The sequence below is a fragment of the Meira miltonrushii genome (assembly GCF_003144205.1).
Source record: "Meira miltonrushii strain MCA 3882 unplaced genomic scaffold FA14scaffold_1, whole genome shotgun sequence".
Lineage (NCBI taxonomy): Eukaryota > Fungi > Basidiomycota > Exobasidiomycetes > Exobasidiales > Brachybasidiaceae > Meira > Meira miltonrushii.
In genome coordinates this window covers 1,793,375-1,813,486 of record NW_020289943.1, presented here as the reverse complement: position 1 = coordinate 1,813,486, position 20,112 = coordinate 1,793,375, and the positions used below count along the sequence as shown (strand labels likewise).

At 43.4% G+C, this 20,112-nt stretch overlaps 10 protein-coding genes across 10 annotated transcripts; 5 read left to right on the top strand and 5 right to left on the bottom strand.

The window, feature by feature from the left end:
- Nucleotides 1-15: 15 nt before the first annotated feature.
- On the top strand, nucleotides 16-2,236 carry FA14DRAFT_152641 (adenine nucleotide alpha hydrolases-like protein; the record flags this gene model as incomplete). The annotated part of the gene is made up of 2 exons (XM_025497544.1): nucleotides 16-145; nucleotides 207-2,236. 2 exons carry the CDS (start codon nucleotides 16-18, stop codon nucleotides 2,234-2,236), a joined length of 2,160 nt encoding a protein of 719 aa, XP_025357538.1.
- A 112-nt stretch (nucleotides 2,237-2,348) lies between these two features.
- FA14DRAFT_11979 (Metallo-dependent phosphatase) lies at nucleotides 2,349-3,871 on the bottom strand. The gene has a single exon (XM_025496373.1). It carries the CDS (start codon nucleotides 3,480-3,482, stop codon nucleotides 2,460-2,462), a length of 1,023 nt encoding a protein of 340 aa, XP_025357537.1. The 5' UTR covers nucleotides 3,483-3,871; the 3' UTR covers nucleotides 2,349-2,459.
- A 1,229-nt stretch (nucleotides 3,872-5,100) lies between these two features.
- FA14DRAFT_152639 (uncharacterized protein) lies at nucleotides 5,101-5,640 on the top strand (the record flags this gene model as incomplete). Its single annotated transcript, XM_025497543.1, has 1 exon — nucleotides 5,101-5,640. The coding sequence occupies one exon, from the start codon at nucleotides 5,101-5,103 to the stop codon at nucleotides 5,638-5,640; it is 540 nt and encodes a 179-aa protein (XP_025357536.1).
- A 451-nt stretch (nucleotides 5,641-6,091) lies between these two features.
- On the top strand, nucleotides 6,092-7,571 carry FA14DRAFT_141322 (phosphoglycerate mutase-like protein; the record flags this gene model as incomplete). The annotated part of the gene is made up of 4 exons (XM_025497127.1): nucleotides 6,092-6,742; nucleotides 6,808-7,314; nucleotides 7,372-7,443; nucleotides 7,503-7,571. The coding sequence occupies 4 exons, from the start codon at nucleotides 6,092-6,094 to the stop codon at nucleotides 7,569-7,571; spliced, it is 1,299 nt and encodes a 432-aa protein (XP_025357535.1).
- A 22-nt stretch (nucleotides 7,572-7,593) lies between these two features.
- On the bottom strand, nucleotides 7,594-8,878 carry FA14DRAFT_159379 (thioredoxin-like protein). The gene has a single exon (XM_025498184.1). It carries the CDS (start codon nucleotides 8,624-8,626, stop codon nucleotides 7,739-7,741), a length of 888 nt encoding a protein of 295 aa, XP_025357534.1. The 5' UTR covers nucleotides 8,627-8,878; the 3' UTR covers nucleotides 7,594-7,738.
- A 1,520-nt stretch (nucleotides 8,879-10,398) lies between these two features.
- FA14DRAFT_159378 (uncharacterized protein) lies at nucleotides 10,399-13,088 on the top strand. Its single transcript, XM_025498183.1, has one exon. The coding sequence runs from the start codon at nucleotides 10,441-10,443 to the stop codon at nucleotides 13,042-13,044; it is 2,604 nt and encodes an 867-aa protein (XP_025357533.1). The 5' UTR covers nucleotides 10,399-10,440; the 3' UTR covers nucleotides 13,045-13,088.
- FA14DRAFT_159377 (putative potassium channel beta subunit protein) lies at nucleotides 13,069-14,344 on the bottom strand. Its single transcript, XM_025498182.1, has one exon. It carries the CDS (start codon nucleotides 14,171-14,173, stop codon nucleotides 13,121-13,123), a length of 1,053 nt encoding a protein of 350 aa, XP_025357532.1. The 5' UTR covers nucleotides 14,174-14,344; the 3' UTR covers nucleotides 13,069-13,120.
- Nucleotides 14,345-14,475: 131 nt separating this feature from the next.
- On the top strand, nucleotides 14,476-16,692 carry FA14DRAFT_11850 (PLP-dependent transferase). The gene has a single exon (XM_025496297.1). The coding sequence runs from the start codon at nucleotides 14,556-14,558 to the stop codon at nucleotides 16,647-16,649; it is 2,094 nt and encodes a 697-aa protein (XP_025357531.1). The 5' UTR covers nucleotides 14,476-14,555; the 3' UTR covers nucleotides 16,650-16,692.
- On the bottom strand, nucleotides 16,693-18,001 carry FA14DRAFT_11849 (putative porphobilinogen synthase). The gene has a single exon (XM_025496296.1). It carries the CDS (start codon nucleotides 17,768-17,770, stop codon nucleotides 16,736-16,738), a length of 1,035 nt encoding a protein of 344 aa, XP_025357530.1. The 5' UTR covers nucleotides 17,771-18,001; the 3' UTR covers nucleotides 16,693-16,735.
- A 1-nt stretch (nucleotide 18,002) lies between these two features.
- FA14DRAFT_11854 (heme peroxidase) lies at nucleotides 18,003-19,697 on the bottom strand. Its single transcript, XM_025496301.1, has one exon. The coding sequence runs from the start codon at nucleotides 19,411-19,413 to the stop codon at nucleotides 18,457-18,459; it is 957 nt and encodes a 318-aa protein (XP_025357529.1). The 5' UTR covers nucleotides 19,414-19,697; the 3' UTR covers nucleotides 18,003-18,456.
- Between the last annotated feature and the right edge of the window lie 415 nt (nucleotides 19,698-20,112).

Genomic DNA, 20,112 nt, shown 5'->3' with positions numbered 1-20,112 from the left:
CCAATACACAAAATCATGACGGAGAGGCTCAATGTGGTTGGACTTCTTTCGGGAGGCAAAGATAGCTGTTATAATCTATGCCATTGTGCTGCTTTGGGTCATAATATAGTTGCCTTGGCCACTTTGGCACCACCGGAAGGAAAAGGTGAGTTGAGAGGATGAGAGAGAAGTGGTGTGTATATTGGTATTGACTTTTTTCCCTGTAGATGAATTGGATTCTTACATGTATCAGACTGTCGGTCATGATGCTATCCACCTAATCGCACAAGCTATGGATCTTCCACTTTATCGAACCACAATCAAAGGAAAGGCACTCAATCAGACCTCCACCTATGGTGATCGATTACCAAACGGAAAAAGCTCAACTGCTTCGAGTTCTACTTTAGATCACGATGAAACAGAAGATCTTTTTACACTTCTCAAACAGGTCAAACAAGCACATCCAGAAGTTAATGCCGTCAGTGTAGGAGCAATCCTCTCCAATTACCAAAGAGTTCGCGTTGAACATGTTGCTTTGCGAACCGGAATGGAATTGCTCCCACTAAGCTTTTTATGGCAACGTGATCAAGCGGAACTCTTGGACGAAATGTGTGCTGCTGATATGCAGTCGATTCTTATCAAAGTCGCAGGAGCTGGTCTAGAACGAGAAGATCTTGGTAAAACGCTGAAACAGATGAGAAACAAACTACACAAATTGAATCGTTTATATGGCGCACACATCTGTGGAGAAGGAGGAGAATATGAAACATCTACACTCGATTGTCCTTTGTTCAAGCGGAAAATCATTCTTGACAAGACTATAGCTGTCACGCATGGAGAAGAAAGCTCTGATGGCGTATTCTATATGAAGATCGAGGGAGCCCATTTGGAGGACAAAACCGAGCAAGTTGAGGTCTCGGCTTCGACAATCACCATTCCTGATCGATTCGATAAGTACAGCGTCAGATCTAGACCTCAAGAGAGGCTAGAATCGATCAGTACGGAGCTGAGCAACAAGCAGCCCTTGAAACATATTCGACAGGAAACCTTCGTAACCAAGAATGGACCTTGGTGCGCTATCAGCGGTATACAGGGCAGTGCGGTAGAAGGGAACGACATTCAGACAGAGATACGGAGCGCTTTTCAGTCATTGGAGGGTACACTTCGATCACAAGGCTTCAGTTTTGAACATCTAGCCCATCTCAACGTCTATCTGTCGAATCAACGGCATTTTGCTGCTCTGAATATGGTCTACAAGACTTTGTTCGGAGTCGATCCGCCAAGCAGGGCCTGTGTGGCAATCAACTTAGATGGAGAACAGAGCAATATCCTAATAGACGCATATGCATATGGCAATCGTCTTGCCAAAAGTGCACAATCAATTCCTCGAAAAGCATTGCATGTCCAAGGAAGAAGTTATTGGGCAGCTGCGAATATTGGACCGTATTCACAAGCTGTTGAAATTGGAGGACGGATCTCGATTGCAGGTCAAATTGGATTGGATCCGATTACATTACAACTTGTTCAAGATCCTTTTGATCAGACCATTTTGGCTTTACAGCATGCACGAAGGATCTTCAAGGCAATTCTTGAAGATCATCGTGTGCTGAAAAAGCAAGGATGGATTGAGGGATCCATTTGTTGGATGAATGATGTGAAGCAATTACCGTTTGCACGCCAGCTTTGGCACAATCAATCACAGGAGACGTCCGATGATGATGATGAAGGAGACGCATGGGAAGATTCATGGCTTGGTTCGGAGTTGAACGCAAAAGATATACCCACCCTGTTCGTCACCTTGGCTGAAGATGGCCTGCCACGAAATGCTTCGGTCGAATGGCAACTGAGCGCTCAAAGTGGAGACCAAGACACCGATGAAGCGGACGATGATGATGACGATAGTGAAGAAAGTAGTGGCTTGAGGTTGACACAAGGAGCAGATCGTTTCGGAACATGCTCTGTGGAATGGACATGTATCAGCAAGAACCACTCAGCCTCCCAATTCGGCATTGCTTACTTAAATAATTCCGACGAACAAAGCAAGACGGACAGTACGACAATCGCAGCGCTTCTACAGACGCATGGTGCTTCAGTACGTCTTTTCTACACCAACGATGCGGTCGTTGACCAATTAAGAGAAAGTCTTGGACAACTTCCTGTCGAGCCAAATGCTGCTATCACATATATACCCGTTTCTGGTCTATTCGATCGCAACGCATCCCAGATCGATGCAGCAATAGTCTGGCAAACGGCATAATCTGTATACCCACAAAAATGAGATGCAAAAGTTGAAATTATCGATGAAACGCTTTCATCTTTTTTGGAGAAGGACAAGTACGTTTGTATGTATCCAGTCTAAAAGTACATTGAGAGAGAGAGAATGCAGAAAAATGCTTTCTATGTATAATGTCACTTTGTCAAAGTTGTCATGACAAAAGGTGCAGTAAGAATGCTGAGAGTTGAGGGAATTGTGCGCTTGATTAGAGGAAGTACTGTGATGTATTCAGCCTTGATGGCGTGGTTCTCTCTTGATCAGGTACAGCGTCAAAGATCTTGAAATGTCGAGAAGCATAAATGCTATCAGGATCTTCCTCTCCTCCTGGTTCGACATTTCTTCCATCTTTTTCGTCTTCTAGCGTGCCATTTGGCAAGCTCTTCCCCGATCCCATCGACAAAAGATCGTCCACTTCAAAGATCGAGGCAACATTTCCACATCTGTAACAATAGTTCGGGGCTGACCATACAGTGACGATTGCGTTATCGTGCATGAGCTTGTACCCCTCTTGCACCAACTGATGTGCTCTTGCGATCAATTCTAGCCCATTGACATGATTGAATTCGCTCGTCACTGTTCCACCAAATAGCCAACCTGCACCACGCGGAGAGATACTCCAAGTTGGTATATCATCCGGATCGGACCACATCAAATCACAAAATGCACCTTCATGTGGCACTTCTTGAGCACGAGCGATGATGCGCACTTGATCCAAAGTACGTACGTCAGGACTTAATCCTCCATGTACGCACAAAACCCTTCCATCAATGATCGCTGCCAAATTGAGATAATCAAATACTTGACAACAACTCTTCCAAACGTTTGCATTGCCGTATTTGTGTTGACATTCATCGTAGAATCCGTATACCTGTGTGATCTGTCTGCTTTCGTGATTACCTCTTAACAGCGTTATTCTGTCTGGCCATCTTGCTTTGAGTGCCATCAAAAGTGAAAATGTTTCTAGTGAAAAGTATCCTCTGTCGACAAAATCGCCCATAAAGATGTAGCCTGTATCGGGTGGATTACCTCCTACCTCAAACAGTTTCAACAGATCCCAGAATTGTCCATGTATATCACCGCAAATCGTTACTGGCGAACTGACGGGTTGTATATTGGATTCTTCCAAAAGTAAAGATTTTACCAAATCGCATAGCTGTTTGATATCTTGTTCAGGAAGGTATTTGCATTCTCTCAAAGTTGCGATCGCTTGATCTAAGTCCAAAGTCATTTTTTGAGAATTGTCGTATCTGCACTGACGATCAGATGGTGTGTGATCTACAGTGCAGTTTTACGTTGTTGTGATCGAACAAGAGGCGGGAAATGTGGATCCGAAAAACGTTCCAGTCAATGCGGCATAAAATACAATCGATCAAAACGGGGCGCTTTCGTTGCGATTGTGGGTTTGTGTTCTGGCAGTGAATGAAGCTTGCAAGATGTAATCTAGTCGTACACCTTGATCTCGTATTGTTGATGATGATTGAAAGATTGAAACTTTGAAATGTTTGATTTGCCATTGATTTCTGAATCTAAAATTCATTGCCGGCTTCCAGAGTGTGTGCTCAAGCCAGAGCGATAAGATTCCAGCGTACGCGTCTAAAGCTAAAAACTTTGCATGTGTATTGATTATGCTGGGCAGTCATACGGCCGAAGCGTGCAAGATGCTCATTGTATATATGGCAGTCTGATTGCGCTAAGTGAACAAGAGTTTGAACGACCATCATGCATTGAGGAAGAGGTATTGAATGAGTGATATGGGCAACTCTCAAGATGCATTGTGAAGTATGAAGATCAATCACAGAAATACACTTAGATTGCATTAGAGACACGGACCGAATTCAAAATGTGATTCAAAGGGAAGCCCCGCAGAATAATGATAGACTACTTGAATCACAAATAGAATCACAGACGGACGCCGATTCAACGCGGCGGAGAAGTATTTTGTGTGTGTGTGTGAAGAAGCAGGGGAAAGAGTAGAAACTTGATCAATTTTGACGCCGCTGCACAGATTCAAGATTCCATTTGATTACAATCACAACATCCATCAACAATCTTTGTACATTTTGTACCATAACATGTTCAACGACACCTACAGCTCATCACAGCAATAACGAATCTTGTCACCTGTACAACATAGAACATAGATCATGCTTCCAGAAATAGAGCTATTGAATATCTCAAAAGATATCCAAGTGGACAATAAAGATGTATTCGGAGATACAGTTGTTGAATGGCTTCTTGATGTCGACCACAAGCGCCGATTCAAACATGAATGCTCGTCACCAGCAGCAGAATCTTCCTCCGCTGATACATCGGCGAGTAGTAGCGTACTGAAGGAAGAAGATACTCCTCAAGAGAAAGTCACGAAAAAGAAACCTTTCAAGTATCGCTATATAAGCATATGTACGGCAGAAGTACATCAGATCGAGTCAAACAATGATGAAAAGACAGGCAAGCAAAAAGCAAATGAACATCAGGATACGCTTCTGCCAAGCCTCAGAGTGACTGTGAGTATATACATCGAGCTGGAAGCCTTCTAATGCTAGCTGACAGGTATCTTTCGCATCTTCACTCACAGAAAGAGCCACTACGATGTCAATGGTCAACACAGAAGATGAAGCGCTGTGGACGCTGTTTTAACACAGCAGAAGCTTTGACAGGGGTGAGTCGATTTGGGGGTCAACTACAAGTTCAATCAAAATTTTGACGCATGTGAAACAAATCTTATCTGACGGAAGCATGTCCTAGGAGAACATGCAAAAGGAGCACAGCAAGCAGAAGACGGTAGCGGTAAGACATGCAATTGGGGAATCTGTAAGGCGAAAGCATCTGATCTCCGAAAGCACACCATGGAAGAACATTTAGCGATTCATATATTTGCATGTCCATTCGAGAAGTGCCGGACAGTAGGAGGACCACCAAAGAGCTTCTCAGCGTTGAAGGCACACGTAAAGAAGTATCACTCGATGAGGGAGAAGATGCGTCCTCTCTTCATGCCTGTGGATGCCGCGATGAGCGGACCGAGTCGGTTGGAGAAGCTGCCAAATCCTGTCCCATTCTACAAACTAGGTCAACCTCTCATTCATTCAAAAAGGAGAAAAGCCTCAGCCACCTCTGACAATGATCAAACCGCTATTGATCAATTAACGCCGTCTTTCTCTCAAGAAGCAAGAAGGCCTAGAGCAGAGCCATGGAAGGACAAGGATTATACCCGAATTCAAGACGGCACAAGGCTCAGAGATGCATATGCCCTGGACGATGGACGCAGATTGGGCATTCATGATACATGGGAGGTTTCGCTCGCCAACGTTGTACCTCTAAATACCTCAACATCTGCAGGCGACCGACCCAAGAAGCAACATAGACCTGATCATCGTGGGAGAAGGTAGTACATTCATCACAGACATCGGATCCGATCAGCAAAAATAGTAGAAGTGACCACAAAAGAAGTTCTTTTCATTTAAAGATTATTGGAGTATTGGAGTATACCCCACGGCCCCGTATTGTACAGTGAGCATATAGAGCGAACACGTTCCTTCATTACCAAGAACAGAAGATCCTAGCGCGAAGCGTTGAATGGAAAGAACAACACAAACACAGTTAGCGTACAATTAAGCAGTGGAGTGCATTTACTTGGTCGAACGTTCTTCTGAATAGCATCCCAAATTCACACAATTCAGGAACACAATCGAGCCTGAGTTTTCCGTCCAAATGTTTGCGGAATATTAAGGTATATAAAGCTTGGCAAAGATGTTCGATCCCCTCTTTCATCTCTTCATCAATTTGTTGCAATTGTTCAGTCGGAACTCCTCCACAAAAGATCTAACCCCTCTTGACAAGATGACTCTTTCCATTCCTTCCAGTCTATCGTGGTATTGCGCTGCACCTCATACTGCTGCCAGCAATTACACTCTTCCACCTCAACTCCTTCAGGACGATTACACTCCCCCTTCTCAAGAAGCCGAATTGATTCATTTGATTCACGTTCAAAGACATTCAAAGCGTACGTCAGTGAACCTGTTACCGAACGAAGAATTCTATAATCCACCTGCAGGTTGGAACTGTAACAACATCCAATACTACAATTACGCTCATGGAAACGATGGCTCAACAAACATTCAAAAACACTTCGGAATTCCTGATTGGCATCCTCTCAAATCGAGATTTTGGAACGGGACATGCGAATCGGGTCCTTTGACCGCAGGTGGCTTGCATGATGCCTTCCAACAAGGTAAAGACTTGTGGAGCGTTTATGGACCCAAAGGCAAGAACCCGATCCATAATTTTGGAAGTCCATGGCCGACACAGCATAACACATTATTGAGAAACAGTCCAGAAGAGAGAACGTTCCAGGTTGCAAGTGGATTGTTGCACGGAATGGGCGTCCCTGATCATGAGAATTTCAAATCTGTCGTGATGCCTTCTACTTTGGATAACATTGTGCCAAATTACGTTTGTTCTCATGCCAACGATCTGCGTAATACGATTAATGTGAGTGAGGGAATGTAGACTGTTGAACCTCATACTGATCATTTGCTCCTTTCCCTCGTTCTCAGGCAGAAAAAGCTTGGACCGATCATATCGCAAGTAAAGCTGATTTGTTTGGTACATTGAACGACGTATTGGGCACAGCGAACCTTTCAGCTTGGAACAGTTGGATCGACCACCCATTCGATGCACTTTCTTCACGTCAATGTAACGGACATCCATTACCCACCAATCCTCAAACAGGTAAAAGCATCACACAAGATATTGCCGATCAAGTATACGCAGAAGGTAATTGGGAGTACAATTACATTTGGAACGCAAGTCCCAATGCAGATGAATATACCAAATACTCGATTGCTTTATTGGTCAAAGAACTTGCAGTCCTGATGAAAACCGTACAAGATGGCACAAATGAGAAAAAGTTGAGCCTTTTCGTCGGTCATGATGGTACTATGGTACGTTTGTTCAAAACTGTTGGCATGCCTTACATCATGTGGCCCGGTATGGGCAGCGAACTCAACTTTGAGATCTACAAAACCAAGGAAAAGACTCCAAAATACTACGTTCGCACTCTAGTGAGTCTCTCTTTGAAGGGAAAGATTCTGAAACCAATACTGACATACACTTTGCAGTCATATGGCAAAACATTGAACTCAACGGTAAAAGCGCTTACCGGCAGTGATCAACCAGCAGAAGCTTCTTGGGTGAGTTGTTCTCCTGGCAATTGTGATTTGAGTAGATCAGCTGACTTTGTGTTTTTCAGGCTCCACTTGAGGATGTTATTGCTTACTTGAACGAGCGTGTACCTGCTGATTTGGCTTCTAAATGCTGATCACACGACAGATGAACAAAGTGTACGGCCATAATGAAATGATGAATGATACAATGGATGCCCAAGCCCGAGATACAAGATTAAAATGTGTATGATAGTAGTATAAGAGATAAGAAGAGAAGAGGTAGCCAGAAATGAGAAAGAGTGCTGGGATGTGAGGAAGAAAATCAAGGTATAACATTGTGCGAACGAAGGATATCGGCAACCCTTCTTTCACTTCCATCGCCCCAACCTTCGTCCAAGTCTACCCTTACAAGATTTGCAAGAATATTTCCTCCACGATAAACCAATAATGTAGGCACAATCTCTTCTGCACGTTCATCAAAATCTTCTTCGTCCAAATCTCGATCGTTTGTTTCTTTTGCTGCATCAACACCACCACTTCCGAAACCAATACTTCCTGCTCGTACTTGTAAAAATTTGACTTTTGGATGACTGCGTGCTAAAGTTGAAAGTGCGGAAGTGAGAATTGCACATGCATGAACGTATTTGACATAAATATGAACGACCACAAACGTATCCTTATTTTCTCCATCGATCGATTGAACGTATTGATCAGGTCCTACTTCACGTAAATGACCATAAAATCCTCCTCTTGCGTTTTGATTTGATCCCACATCTTCGCCTGCCATTCTTCTTCTACGTGATTCATTGGCTGTTTGATGACTCTTTAGATTTTGCAATCTCTTCTTTCGTATTTCCGCCAATTCATCTTCGTCGCTATCGTGTGGAGATGCATTTTGACCTGGTTTCACGCCAGCCTCACGTTCCAGTCTAGTTTGCTCATCATCCTCTTTCCATGTTCTTTGTGAGCCCAAAGCCTGCGATTGCATTTGTGCATTATGATCTTTGATCGCTGCTGCACGTTTTTCGGAATCTAATTGAGCTTGATATTGCGCATCTGCTCGAACGCCTTTTACGCCTGTTTGGTAGCCGCCATGTTGGATTGGCCTTTGATTATCTTCATCCATGGAAGATGCACTCAGTTCTTCAGATGTAGTAGGAGATAATCCCCTTTCGATGATTTGTTCTTGATTGTGGAATGCAGTTTCCATCATGACGTTCTTGTTGGGAGGTGGTGGTGCAAGAACAAGATTAGATATCCAGATTAGTCTCGAGATGCGTGTTTCCTGTGATTGTGATTTTATCCAAATTAATGAACCAGGTTCACTTACTGAACAGGGATTCTACCTAGAACGCTTCGACCCCTTTTTTTGGTGATGGATATGGATGTTTGAGAAAAGAGTACCTGTACTCTTTCGATGCGCGTATGTTCGATGATGGAAAACAGAAAGCGAACCGACCAAAAGTGCTTTGAATGAATGCAATCAGAAGTGCAACAAAGCTAAAATGAAAGAAAATTGAATGATGTCAAGGAGAGAGAGAGCAAATGATTGGATTATGTCTTTTTGTATGTGCAATCCAATGCAACACACACACTCTTCTGGCGCACTTCCACACTTCCTTACCGCCTTGTCTGCCTCTTGTGCCAAAAATACCAAGCGGGGAGTTTTAAATTTGTTATGTTGTGTGTGTGTGTGTGCTTCCGTGCATGGATTTTAATCAATGCAATGCAGTGCAAATTGTGGGCTGCGCTTGTGCTTGTGTGTTGTTGTTCTTGTCAATTAAAAATAAAAAGATACGGGACCTGAACCTCAAAAACACGCGCAGCGCGCAGCGCCATTCAAAGCCTCACATCAAAGGCACAATCATTCAGCTTCAATTTTGGATTGTGTTTATGTTTTTTTTCGCATGAATTTTGGCGTCAAAACTGCGACGGCCGATGGATGGCGTTTGAAAATAAGGCAAAAAAGAGGGACATGTGACACACTCTTCCTAATGGCCGAGTAGAAAAGGCATTAAAATGATTATTTACAAGGCGGATCTGTGAAATAAGAATTGTACAGGGTATATGACGAGCTATTATATTGTGCCAATTGGTGAAAATGGCGTTCAAAGCACCACTTGGCAAATGTGATCATGACCTCATTCTATACATCAGCCCAGTAATCAGGAAGGCGTAAATACTGCAGTGCCGATTGATGAAGAGCATTCTCTGCATCTCGGAATTGATGCTAAAGGATATTAGCTAATTTTTAAAATGGGTATGAAATCATTATTCCGATATTCCATTCAACAGATAATCGGGGACATCCCTCTTCTCTTTTTTTAGTCTCAATTCATTTCAAGCTAATCGTGGGCGTAACAATGCATTCTGTTTCCTTGGCGGCCCGTTAATGAGGCAAAATGCGAGCAATGTTCTCAGGTACCATTGACACTTTACGCTAACTCGGCTTACTTGTGAAAAAGATGGAGCGGTCCGAGAAGCTAGGAATTAAATCGGCAATAACCCACACACACCATAAGATGTGGGAAATATTCATTCAACACACGGGATCATAAGGGTTTATCGTAAAGAAATAACATCTCCGAAGGTTAGCATCATCGATCGACAATTTCATATTCCGGCTTTCCGATTTTAGGGATTCGGTTCGGTGTCGTCCGTAATGAGGTGGATTTAAGCATTGTATCATAGCATGGCTCTTCTGCATTTAGGGAAACGATTTATGAATTACACTCAGTCGGTACAACAAACATCATTTTAATCAATGTTTCACACTTTTCGTCAATTTGTATCTAATGGTGGTAACCGCTCTATCGGGTGTTCCCAAGAATGGGGATAAAGTTTAAGAGACATTCAAGCCTGCTTACATAATGGCGTTCCCTAGACACGCGTAGAATATGCCATTTGGTGGAGCGATCAAAAGCTCAAAAAAAGTGTTAAACTCAGCAACAAACAGCGTTCTTCTTTTTCTTCTTGACTGCGATCGCCACTTTTGTGTGTCATTTGCTCATCATCGATTACAAGATGAGCGAATTTCAAAAGGATGAGTTATCATTGGAAGAGACGAATAAGCTGCGTATCCAACTCGGTTTGAAACCTTTGGCGCCGGATTCGGATGATGAAGATTCAAAGCAAACACAGAAAAATGACAAGGATGATGATGATCCTCTGAAGAATCAAGAAGAAAAGGCGGCAAAGAATTACGCAGATTGGCAGGAATCACAACGGAAACAGAAAGAAGATGAAAAGGTCAAAGAACGAATCGCAAAAGCACAAAACAGAAGAGACTTAAACAAGCGATTACAAGGGCGTACATTGGGAGATGCAGATGAGATCGCAAGCACATCCAATGCAGAAGCTTCCACATCTGATTCTAACAAAAAGTGGCTCAAAGCACAAAGAAAGAAAGCTTTGGCAAACGAAGCAAGAAGAAGACAAGAGGAGGAAGAAGCAGAAGCTGCTGCATCCGCTGCTGCCAAAGCAAAATATGATTCGGAAGATTTGCGTGGCTTAAAAGTGGGACATGACATGGAAGAGTTTGATCTGGAAGAAGGCGGTGAAGGGAAGGTCCTCACATTACGTGATAGTAAAATACTGGACAACGATGATGACGAGCTGATGGACAGTACTTTGGACCAAAAGGAGCGTGATAGAATCAACGAAGAACGAAAGAAGGGTGTTAAGCAATATACCGGCTTGGATGATGACGACTTTGACGCTGGGAACGTTGGTCGTCCGAGAGGAGTACTAAGCAAGTACGATGCAGATGTCGAGCATCTGGATGGGCCCCTGCCAAAGGATGCAGATGCAGGATTCCGACTAGGAGGCGAGGTTCGGACACGTAAAGATCGAGATGAAGCAAAGAGGAAAGAGTCAGAACGAGCACCCAATCGAACACTACTCAATCTAGACTACACCAAAAATGAGGAAGTGTCCGATTACCTTCAAGAAGGAGACGTTGGATTCAAGAAGCCAAAAGCTAGAAAGAAGAAGCGAGAGACAGCACGCATCCGACTTGACGATGATGACGAGGATCGTCCAGCAGATAATAACGGAGGTAAAGAAGATGTTGAAATGAATGAAGACGGGGTTTCAGCCGCTCCATCAGAGTCAAGACGACAGCCGCGTCAACGTAATACTGAGATAGACTTGATCGATGATGATGATCTGGCATTAAGTCTGGCTAAAGCACGAAGAAAGCAAGCAAAGAAGGCATTCCAAAAGATGACACCAGAGATGATTGCTAGAAATTTGGCCGAACAGAAAGCAGCTGAAGAAGCTGAGAAGAATGCGGCCAACAGTGCTGAATCGATGAATGTGGATGTCAAACCAGCGGAGAATGAGTCAAATGCTGGCTTGACTTTTGACGAGACGAGCAATTTTGTACACAATCTTCAAGCGGCAAGAGATGCCAGCCCGGAAATACAATCTCGACCAAGGCAAAGCTCTACCCCACAAGTCAAAAGGGAGGAAAGTGCAGAAATTGAAAGTGGTATTAATGGCTTTGATGCCTCTGATATGCTCGTCGAGGATCCGAACAGTGCTTTGCCCTCTGTCAAGGAAGAGGAGGATGTTGACATGGACATCAAAGAAGAAGCTCCGGCATTGCCCACAACCGTTGAGGAGGTTGAGCCATTGGTATCTGGTGGACTCGGCTCTACACTGTCATTATTGCGCAATCAAGGACTGATCACGGAGATGACACCTGAACAACGTGAGCGTGAGAAGCAGCAAAAGGAGTATGATGCATGGATGGCTACCAGAAGAGCAGAGGATCGTGCAAGAGAAGCCGAATTGGCTGCCAGTAAAGCACAAGGATCTGCCAAAGATCAGGCTACGCGTGAGTACGAGAATCGAAAGCGTGAATTAGAAGATGCAAGAAAAGTGCAAGATCGATTCAAGGATTACAAGCCAGATTTTGAGATCAAATATCATGACGAATTCGGAAGAACGTTGAACAACCATGAAGCATGGAAACGATTGAGTCACATCTTCCACGGCAAAGCACCCGGAAAGAAGAAACAAGAACAAAGACTTCAACGTATTGAACTTGAGAAAAAGCGAGAGAAAATGTTAGCAGGCGATACGCCAACCGGAATGACTAAAGCATTCGCAGAAAGAGCGGAAAAGAGTGGTCAAGCTCATATGGTCCTTGGTGTTGGTGCAAAGAATAATGCGCCACAAGATGCGGGATTACTTGGCCCGAATACAGTTGCACATCATTCTAACAGAAATGCCGGACACGGCAAAGGCAAATCGAAACAAAGCGAAGATTACACCAGAGAAGGATCTACTTCCAGTCAAGGAGGATCGTATCACGTCTCGCCTGAGTCAGGTCGTGATTCTGGCTCAGGATTCGCATCCGATATGAACGGAATTACATCAATGGTTCCTCGATCTACTACCACCAAAGTCAAAGCTGGATTTGCACCTATTGCAAGGCCGTCTCCTTTGGCTTCGTCGTCATCTAGTCAACCACATAGAGAGAGTGATGCTGCATCTGGTGCCAACGGACAAACAAATACCCAACAGCCTTCAGGCAAATTTAAATTAGCATTCGGCAAGCGTCCTGCTCCTTCATCGGGAGCATCAAATGGTCCTCCTGCCAAACAGGCAAGGGAGATGTAAAATGTAACTTAATTTTCATTTTGTATTCTATCAAATTGTATACCATCATTCTTTACACATGAGAAGACATTATTTCTCACCTGCCAAAAGTAGGTTGAGCGGCTGGTTTGTTGGCCAATATTTCTTCAATCTCTGCCATGATATCTTCCGTCAATTTGTCCATCACATCCAGCGCTCTCAAATTTTCTTGTAATTGTTCAATCTTTGATGCTCCCAAGATGACAGTGGTCACATTTTCATTTTTAGCAGCCCAAGCCAAACTGAGAACGGTTGTCGAACAAGCCAATTTATCTGCAATCTTGCTTAACTTTTTCACCTTTTCCACCCTTTCTTGACCTTCTTGCGATTGATGTTTTGCAACGATTGCTGATAATGAATCTTTGTGTACATCAAACCGTGAACCTTTTGGAATTCCATCATTATACTTGCCCGTCAATACACCACCTGCCAAAGGAGACCAAGCCATAGCCTTGAATCCATACTTCTCGTATAGTGGAGTATATTCTCCTTCTACCGGTTCTCTATGCAGTGCAGAATATTGATGTTGATCGCACAATGGAGGCTCCAAGCCCAACTTGTCCGCGATTCCATATGCTTCTTGGATCTGTTGAGCAGACCAAGCAGAGCAACCCCAATACAAACATCTTCCGGTATTAATAAGATGATTGAATGCCTTTACGACCTCTGTCATCGGAGTTGTAACATCTGGACAATGTGCCATTACCACATCCCAATAATCCAATTGAGCACGTTTCAAAGCAGCATCGGTTCCTTCGATAACATGTTTTCTGCTAAGTCCAGTAGCATTTGGATCTTTACCACCAAAACCAAAAAAGATTTTAGTTACCAAAACCACATCACTTCTTCTCCAACCAAGTTTTTTGATCGCTTTTCCCATTGCAACTTCACATGCGCCATTTGCATAACATTCTGCCGTATCGAACGTATTTATCCCATTCTCAAACGCACATTTCATTATTTCACATGTTTGATCGTCCAATACACTACCGCCATAGGTTAACCAACCGCCTAAAGAGAAGACCGACATTCTTAAACCGCTCGATCCAAATCGTCTGAAACGCATATTCTTTGGGTCATATTCGGTGACCTGAGTGTTTTGAGAAGTCATTTTTTTTCTTTGACGTGACAATGATTCGTATTCTTTGGACCAACTGATGCGTATCTCTTTGTTATAATGATGGTGACCAACTGATGCGTGTTTCTATGTTATAATGATGGTAGAGAAATAAGGGTGAATGCCATTCCCCATTGAAGTGTCTCCACCTTTAGAAGGAAGAAGCTGCAACCCTGCATGGTCAATTACATAAACTACCTACTCTTAGCGCCACAGCTTTTAAACGCGAAAAAGTGGCCGAGGCTCCGAGAAGAAAGCGAGGGAGGGGAACACAAGCTTGCGAATGTGTGTGACTAATTTTTATCATTTCTTCTTCTACTCTTCAACATCAAGCGTGCTCGCGTGGACACACTTGACAAGTAACAATCACATAGCTATGCCAGCTGCAACAGTTGCAACTGCTCGTCCTGGTGTGGATTTTGAAGTGGGTACTTCTATCCCACCTGCAACGCCTCATGCAGTCAGCGTCAGTTTGCCAAAATGGCAAGACAACGTTGATTATGAAGAAGGAAGATTGTCAGAGGTGATGCAAACAGGATACCCAAGATTCTTCATTCACAGATCCATTCAAAAGCTAGCCTCTATCTTATTGGTCAGATTCGGTCAGCGATCAGCAGGAACAAATGGTGGAAATGACGTTGAACCGGAAGCGTGTATCCTTGTTCCTTCTAGGAAGGTTGCTCGATCATGCAAAGCATTCATGCAAGATACATATACCAAACAACAATCAGAGTCAGGAAGTTCAGGAAAATATACCATATTACCCTTACGATCAGTTCAAGTGTGCTTAAGCTTGCCGACTTCATCTACATCTACACCGCCAATCTTATCGGAAGATTCTGCAATGGCAAAATTATCTAGTTCTTCAGGATCACTCAGCGCTTCAGCAAATCTGGATGATTGTTCGTCAGCCCAATCAAAAATCTCAATTCATATCGTCTTATTCCCACAGTCCTGCTTCCCAATCGCTAAAACCTTTTGGCAGCACACAGGAGATGGAATCAGCAGTCGTATGGCAGAAGTGTATCTTGAGCTACTGGAGCGAAGAGAGAAAGTGACGGGTGGAGATGGTGTGCCATCCAGTGCTGGTGGCTCTGCAGGAAATGTCGTAGGATCGGCGAACGGGAAAGGCTCTGAAATCAAATCTGATGCAGCATACATGAAACAAAGAAGTTACGCTCGCAATCGTCATTACTCTCGCAACAACTCAGCGGCGGGTTTGCATGCAAGTGCTATCCTTTCTGCTTCTTCAACTCCGCCTACCCCGATGACCGAAGAGCCAGTCGATTCAAATTATTTGGAAGAACGATATGGGCGTAATATGGCCACTATCGAAGCACCTCGAGCGAAACGTGCATTACGCAAACGCATTGCTGGAGTGGCGTCGAATGATGTCGTAGAGGCGTGCGAATCGGAAACCACAAACGGCCAAAGTCAATCGCACAGCAATCCTGATGTTATTGAACGTGCGAAAGGAACACAGCTAAGCGAAGATGACGTTTACCTCTATCCGACCGGAATGAGCGCAATCTTTCATGCTCACCAGCTGGCTTTGGGCCTCAAACAAGAGAAAAGCATTTGCTTCGGTTTCCCCTATTTGGACACGCTTAAGATCTTACAGAAGTGGGGCCCAGGATGCTTCTTCCTCGGTCATGGAGACGTTGCGGATCTTGAAAGATTGGAGAATTTGTTGAAAGCAGGCGAGAAGATTGCTGCCTTGTTCTGTGAATTCCCATCCAACCCACTCCTTCGATCTCCGAATTTGATCAAACTACGACAATTTGCCGACGAATATGATTTCTTAATTGTGATTGATGAAACTGTGGGCAACTTTATCAATGTGGAAGTGATGCCATATGCAGATATTGTCGTTTCTAGCTTGACAAAGCTGTTTACCGGAGAAGCGAATGGAATGGGCGGAAGTTTGGTCTTGAATCCGAAAGGACGACATTATGAAGAATTACAAGAGTTGCAGGACGAAGAATACGAAGACAACTTTTTCGATCCGAATGCGATCTTCCTCGAACGAAATAGTCGAGATTTCGTGCAAAGATCTAGACGGATCGATGTGAATGCTGGAGTATTGGTGAAAATGCTAAATGATGCAAAAGAAGGCACGCATGCTCATGTGTTGAAGAACGTTTATCATCCTACCCTACAAACAAGAGAAAATTACGATCAATGCAAACGTTCGCAAGGCGGATATGGAGGTTTGTTCTCTTTAACTTTCCATACCATGCGTCAGGCAATGGCATTTTATGATGCTTTACAATGCGCAAAAGGACCTTCTCTTGGTACAAATTTCACCCTTGCAAGTCCTTTTGTTATTTTAGCACATTATACCGAATTGGATTGGGCGGCTCAATTTGGTGTAGAGGCAAAATTGGTACGAGTCAGTGTGGGATTGGAGGATAAAGAAAGTTTGCTACAAATGTTTAATTATGCCTTACAAGCTGCTTCTGTTGTATGATGGAAGGATGACATTAACGAGACGTTGTACATTATACCTCATTGATACATGCACTGTAATGAAATCATGACATGTTTCCTATCCTTTCATTGGACCTGGTGTCCTTCGTCCAGCCAATCGAGGAAATCAGGTGTAAAGTAGCTTAATAGCAATGTAGCACCTGCTCTGACCAAACATTCAGATGTCTCGAAAGCCATTCGTTTGAGTTCGTAAACGCCTGCATTTGCACCTGCATGAATCATGGCAAATTCACCAGAGACTTGATAAGCAGCCAAAGGTAAATCTGGACACAATTCTTTTCTTGCTTCTGATAGAATGTCAAGATATGGCAAACTTGGCTTGACCATAATAAGATCGGCACCTTCGTTTACATCTCTTACGATCGCTCTTCTAGCCAAACCTCTTGCAGAAGGTGGAAGTTGATAACATTTTCGATCGCCAAAAGAAGGTGCACTTGCGACTGCATCTCTGAAAGGACCATAAAGACCGCTTGCAAATTTGGCGCTATAAGCCATAAGAGTAACCTTTCCGCCATAACCTGAATCAATCAAACCTTGTTTGATCGCTTTCACACGTCCGTCCATCATATCACTCGGTGCAACGCAATGCGCTCCTGCTTTGGCATAATTCGTTGCCACTTCTGCCAATCGTGCAACGGAAGGAGGGTTATTGATCGATCCATCTTCGAACAAGATACCGCAATGTCCATGGGAAGTGTATTCGCACAAGCAAACATCACAAGCGATATAAAGATCGGGAAACAATTTACGCAATGTTTTGATTGCTTGAATGACAGGACCTTGTGGATCATCTGCAAGGGTACCGGTAGGATCTTTTGCCTTCTTTTCTGGGACGCCGAACAAGATAACACTTCTCAAACCTTTCTTTACCAAAGGTCCAATGAAACCTTCTAGTCTATTCACACCCCAACGTTTTTGACCTGGCATACTTCCTAAATCCAAAGCAGCATCTTCTTGATCAGTGATGAAGATTGGATACATGAACATATCTTTTGTTAGTGAGCGTGATTGTGATTGCCATGATCGTGAAAGAGGGTGTCCATAACCCGCATGGAGCAATGATGAGATTCCCACCTCGTTTGACGTTGATTGTGAGCCCATCTTTGGTTATGTGATCGTGATGATGAGGAAAGAAAGGAAGAAGAAAGCCGGCCCTGCAAGTTCCACGTCTTTAGCGTATTCTCCACCTACTAGAATAATGAAGAAGTGTCGGGTGACAAACACTTTTACAAGCTTAAGCTGTTCTGAGTGACAGAAAGATCACTTGATGAATCGCAAAGTCGTTCTTGGAATGGTGAAAATGATTGACTGAGTGAATATAAGAATGCTAGCATCAAACTTGCCGCATACATCATAACCCAATGGCTTCAAGATTCATACTTTCGATTCCAGAATTCCAAATTCCAAAAAGACATGCTTAGTAAGCGTTCCTAGCTTCAATCAATTGAACCCCACATTTTCGTTTCCTTGCTTCAGCTTAGTTGTACGCTCTGCATATCTTCTTAAGTTCAAAGCGTCATGCCAAAATAGCTTCTTCTGATGGTGTGAATTTAATGCAGCCGATACTTTGATCGGATAAGGCCATCAATCTGAATGCATATCTGATCACTTTGGTAAGAGGGTCGATACTGTTGATGAAGCCTTACTCTTAGAATTGTCAAGCATTCTCACTCTCAAGCAACTGTAAAGTAGATGGAAACTGAGTAAATTAAATGAAAATGTGTGAGTCTATACAAGACAATCTATCGACAAACTTGATTCTATACAAAAGCCTGACAAAGCACTCTCTAAAGACGTGCTTTTGTGGAAATATGGGTAACTTGGGCTGGTCTTCTTTCTGGTGCTCCGGGTGTGAGAGATTTTGGTGGAGCAGATTCGTATTTACCTTTTGTAAGGTTATTGAATCTTGCAACTCCATCTTCATCACGATAAACGCCCAATTCAACCAACTTAGCAAAAACTTTTGAAAAATGATCAAAGAAAAGATCTTGATCTTCTGCATATTTCTCAACCCATTTTTTGAATTCGGCATCTTGTGTTAAACTATAATCTGTTGGTAGCATCATCAACGGTTCATCATCTTCATCCATTCCGGGTGTTGTGGCAACCCATTGCCATGGTGCACCTTCTCTGTTCAAATCTTTCTTTTGCCATTTGAGTTTCAAGAGTAGCTTGTAGTATTGATTGCTGAATCGGGTTGGATTGTTGACCCATGCTCCCTCGAAACCAGATCGGTCAGCGTGACAGCGTCCAAGGTTGTGTGCACCAGAGAGGGCGACGATCTCTTGATCGTTGAAACCCATACGGTAGAAGATATGACGCAAATGATCTTGTGCTTGTGATCCATCGGGCAAACGACCACGTGGAGGTAGCAAAGAATCATCATCGAAATCACTTCTGCCTGCTTTCCATGGAATGTCTGGACCGCCCATAGATCTGATTGCAACAACACCGGCAAGAGTCCAAAGATCCGAATAAGTGATCCAAGGATACTTACGTTTGATTGGTTCAACGAAAACACGAGCATGTTGTAATCCTGCGTTTGCCGGATCGCCACCTTCTTTTTCATATCGCATTCCTGCTCCATTTGAACCTCCTGTATCGGTATCCTTGCAGTATGTACCGCTGGCATGCCATGCTAAACGAACTAGGACGGGACCAATGTGTCCGTCATCGTAACCTTTTTGTTTGAGGATTGCCTCGATATCCTTTCGGACGGCGTCGAAATCACCTTCTTTAGACATGTTTGGTAGTGTTGGGTGAATGATGGTTGTGGCGAGGAAAAGAAAAGGTTGATTATTTGTCTCCTATCTGCGGGGAAGGCGCATATATAGGACGCAATAAACTCAGCCAGTAAGGAAGCGGGTGGATTGATATGAGCACAGTTTGACCAATCAATCACAGACCCTTTTTGTGTTGACTGAAACTTTCTTTTCCTTTCCAAATCATCATATTTTCCGGTTTATATTTTTGTCTCAATAGCCGTATCTCTTCATCGGTACTAAAAGAGCCCTTACTCATCCTCTTTTAGCATTCACACGTACTCTGCATGCATTCAAATCAATACCATACAGCCGACTCGATCCGGGTCCGTATGCGTGTGTGCTTGTATGATGTAAACGGTCTTTCATCCTTCAATTGATTCACCGGCCTGAATCGGATTTGACGTGTGATAGAGAGTGGAAGTTTTTTTGTATTGGTCAGATAAGAATCACAAGCGCACTTTAACAGTGTTTGATCGAAGTTTTGATTGTATGCAGATCATTTTTATAAATTGTCCGGTAATAGCGCTTCTTAAGGCACGGCTACTACATGCGTGTGTGGCGCTTATTGTTGTATAACACGCGTTTGAACGGTTCGGGCGGCTTAGATGTCATATTACGCAATTCTTTATTTCAAGGGTTTATCTTTATTAATTCTCCGATAGAAGCATTTGACTGCTT

What these genes read in the sequence shown, in the direction of transcription:
- FA14DRAFT_11979 (XM_025496373.1), bottom strand. Translation starts at nt 3,482, where the DNA reads ATGACTTTGGACTTAGATCAAGCGATCGCAACTTTGAGAGAATGCAAA.
- FA14DRAFT_159379 (XM_025498184.1), bottom strand. Translation starts at nt 8,626, where the DNA reads ATGGAAACTGCATTCCACAATCAAGAACAAATCATCGAAAGGGGATTA.
- FA14DRAFT_159378 (XM_025498183.1), top strand. Translation starts at nt 10,441, where the DNA reads ATGAGCGAATTTCAAAAGGATGAGTTATCATTGGAAGAGACGAATAAG.
- FA14DRAFT_159377 (XM_025498182.1), bottom strand. Translation starts at nt 14,173, where the DNA reads ATGACTTCTCAAAACACTCAGGTCACCGAATATGACCCAAAGAATATG.
- FA14DRAFT_11850 (XM_025496297.1), top strand. Translation starts at nt 14,556, where the DNA reads ATGCCAGCTGCAACAGTTGCAACTGCTCGTCCTGGTGTGGATTTTGAA.
- FA14DRAFT_11849 (XM_025496296.1), bottom strand. Translation starts at nt 17,770, where the DNA reads ATGGGCTCACAATCAACGTCAAACGAGGTGGGAATCTCATCATTGCTC.
- FA14DRAFT_11854 (XM_025496301.1), bottom strand. Translation starts at nt 19,413, where the DNA reads ATGTCTAAAGAAGGTGATTTCGACGCCGTCCGAAAGGATATCGAGGCA.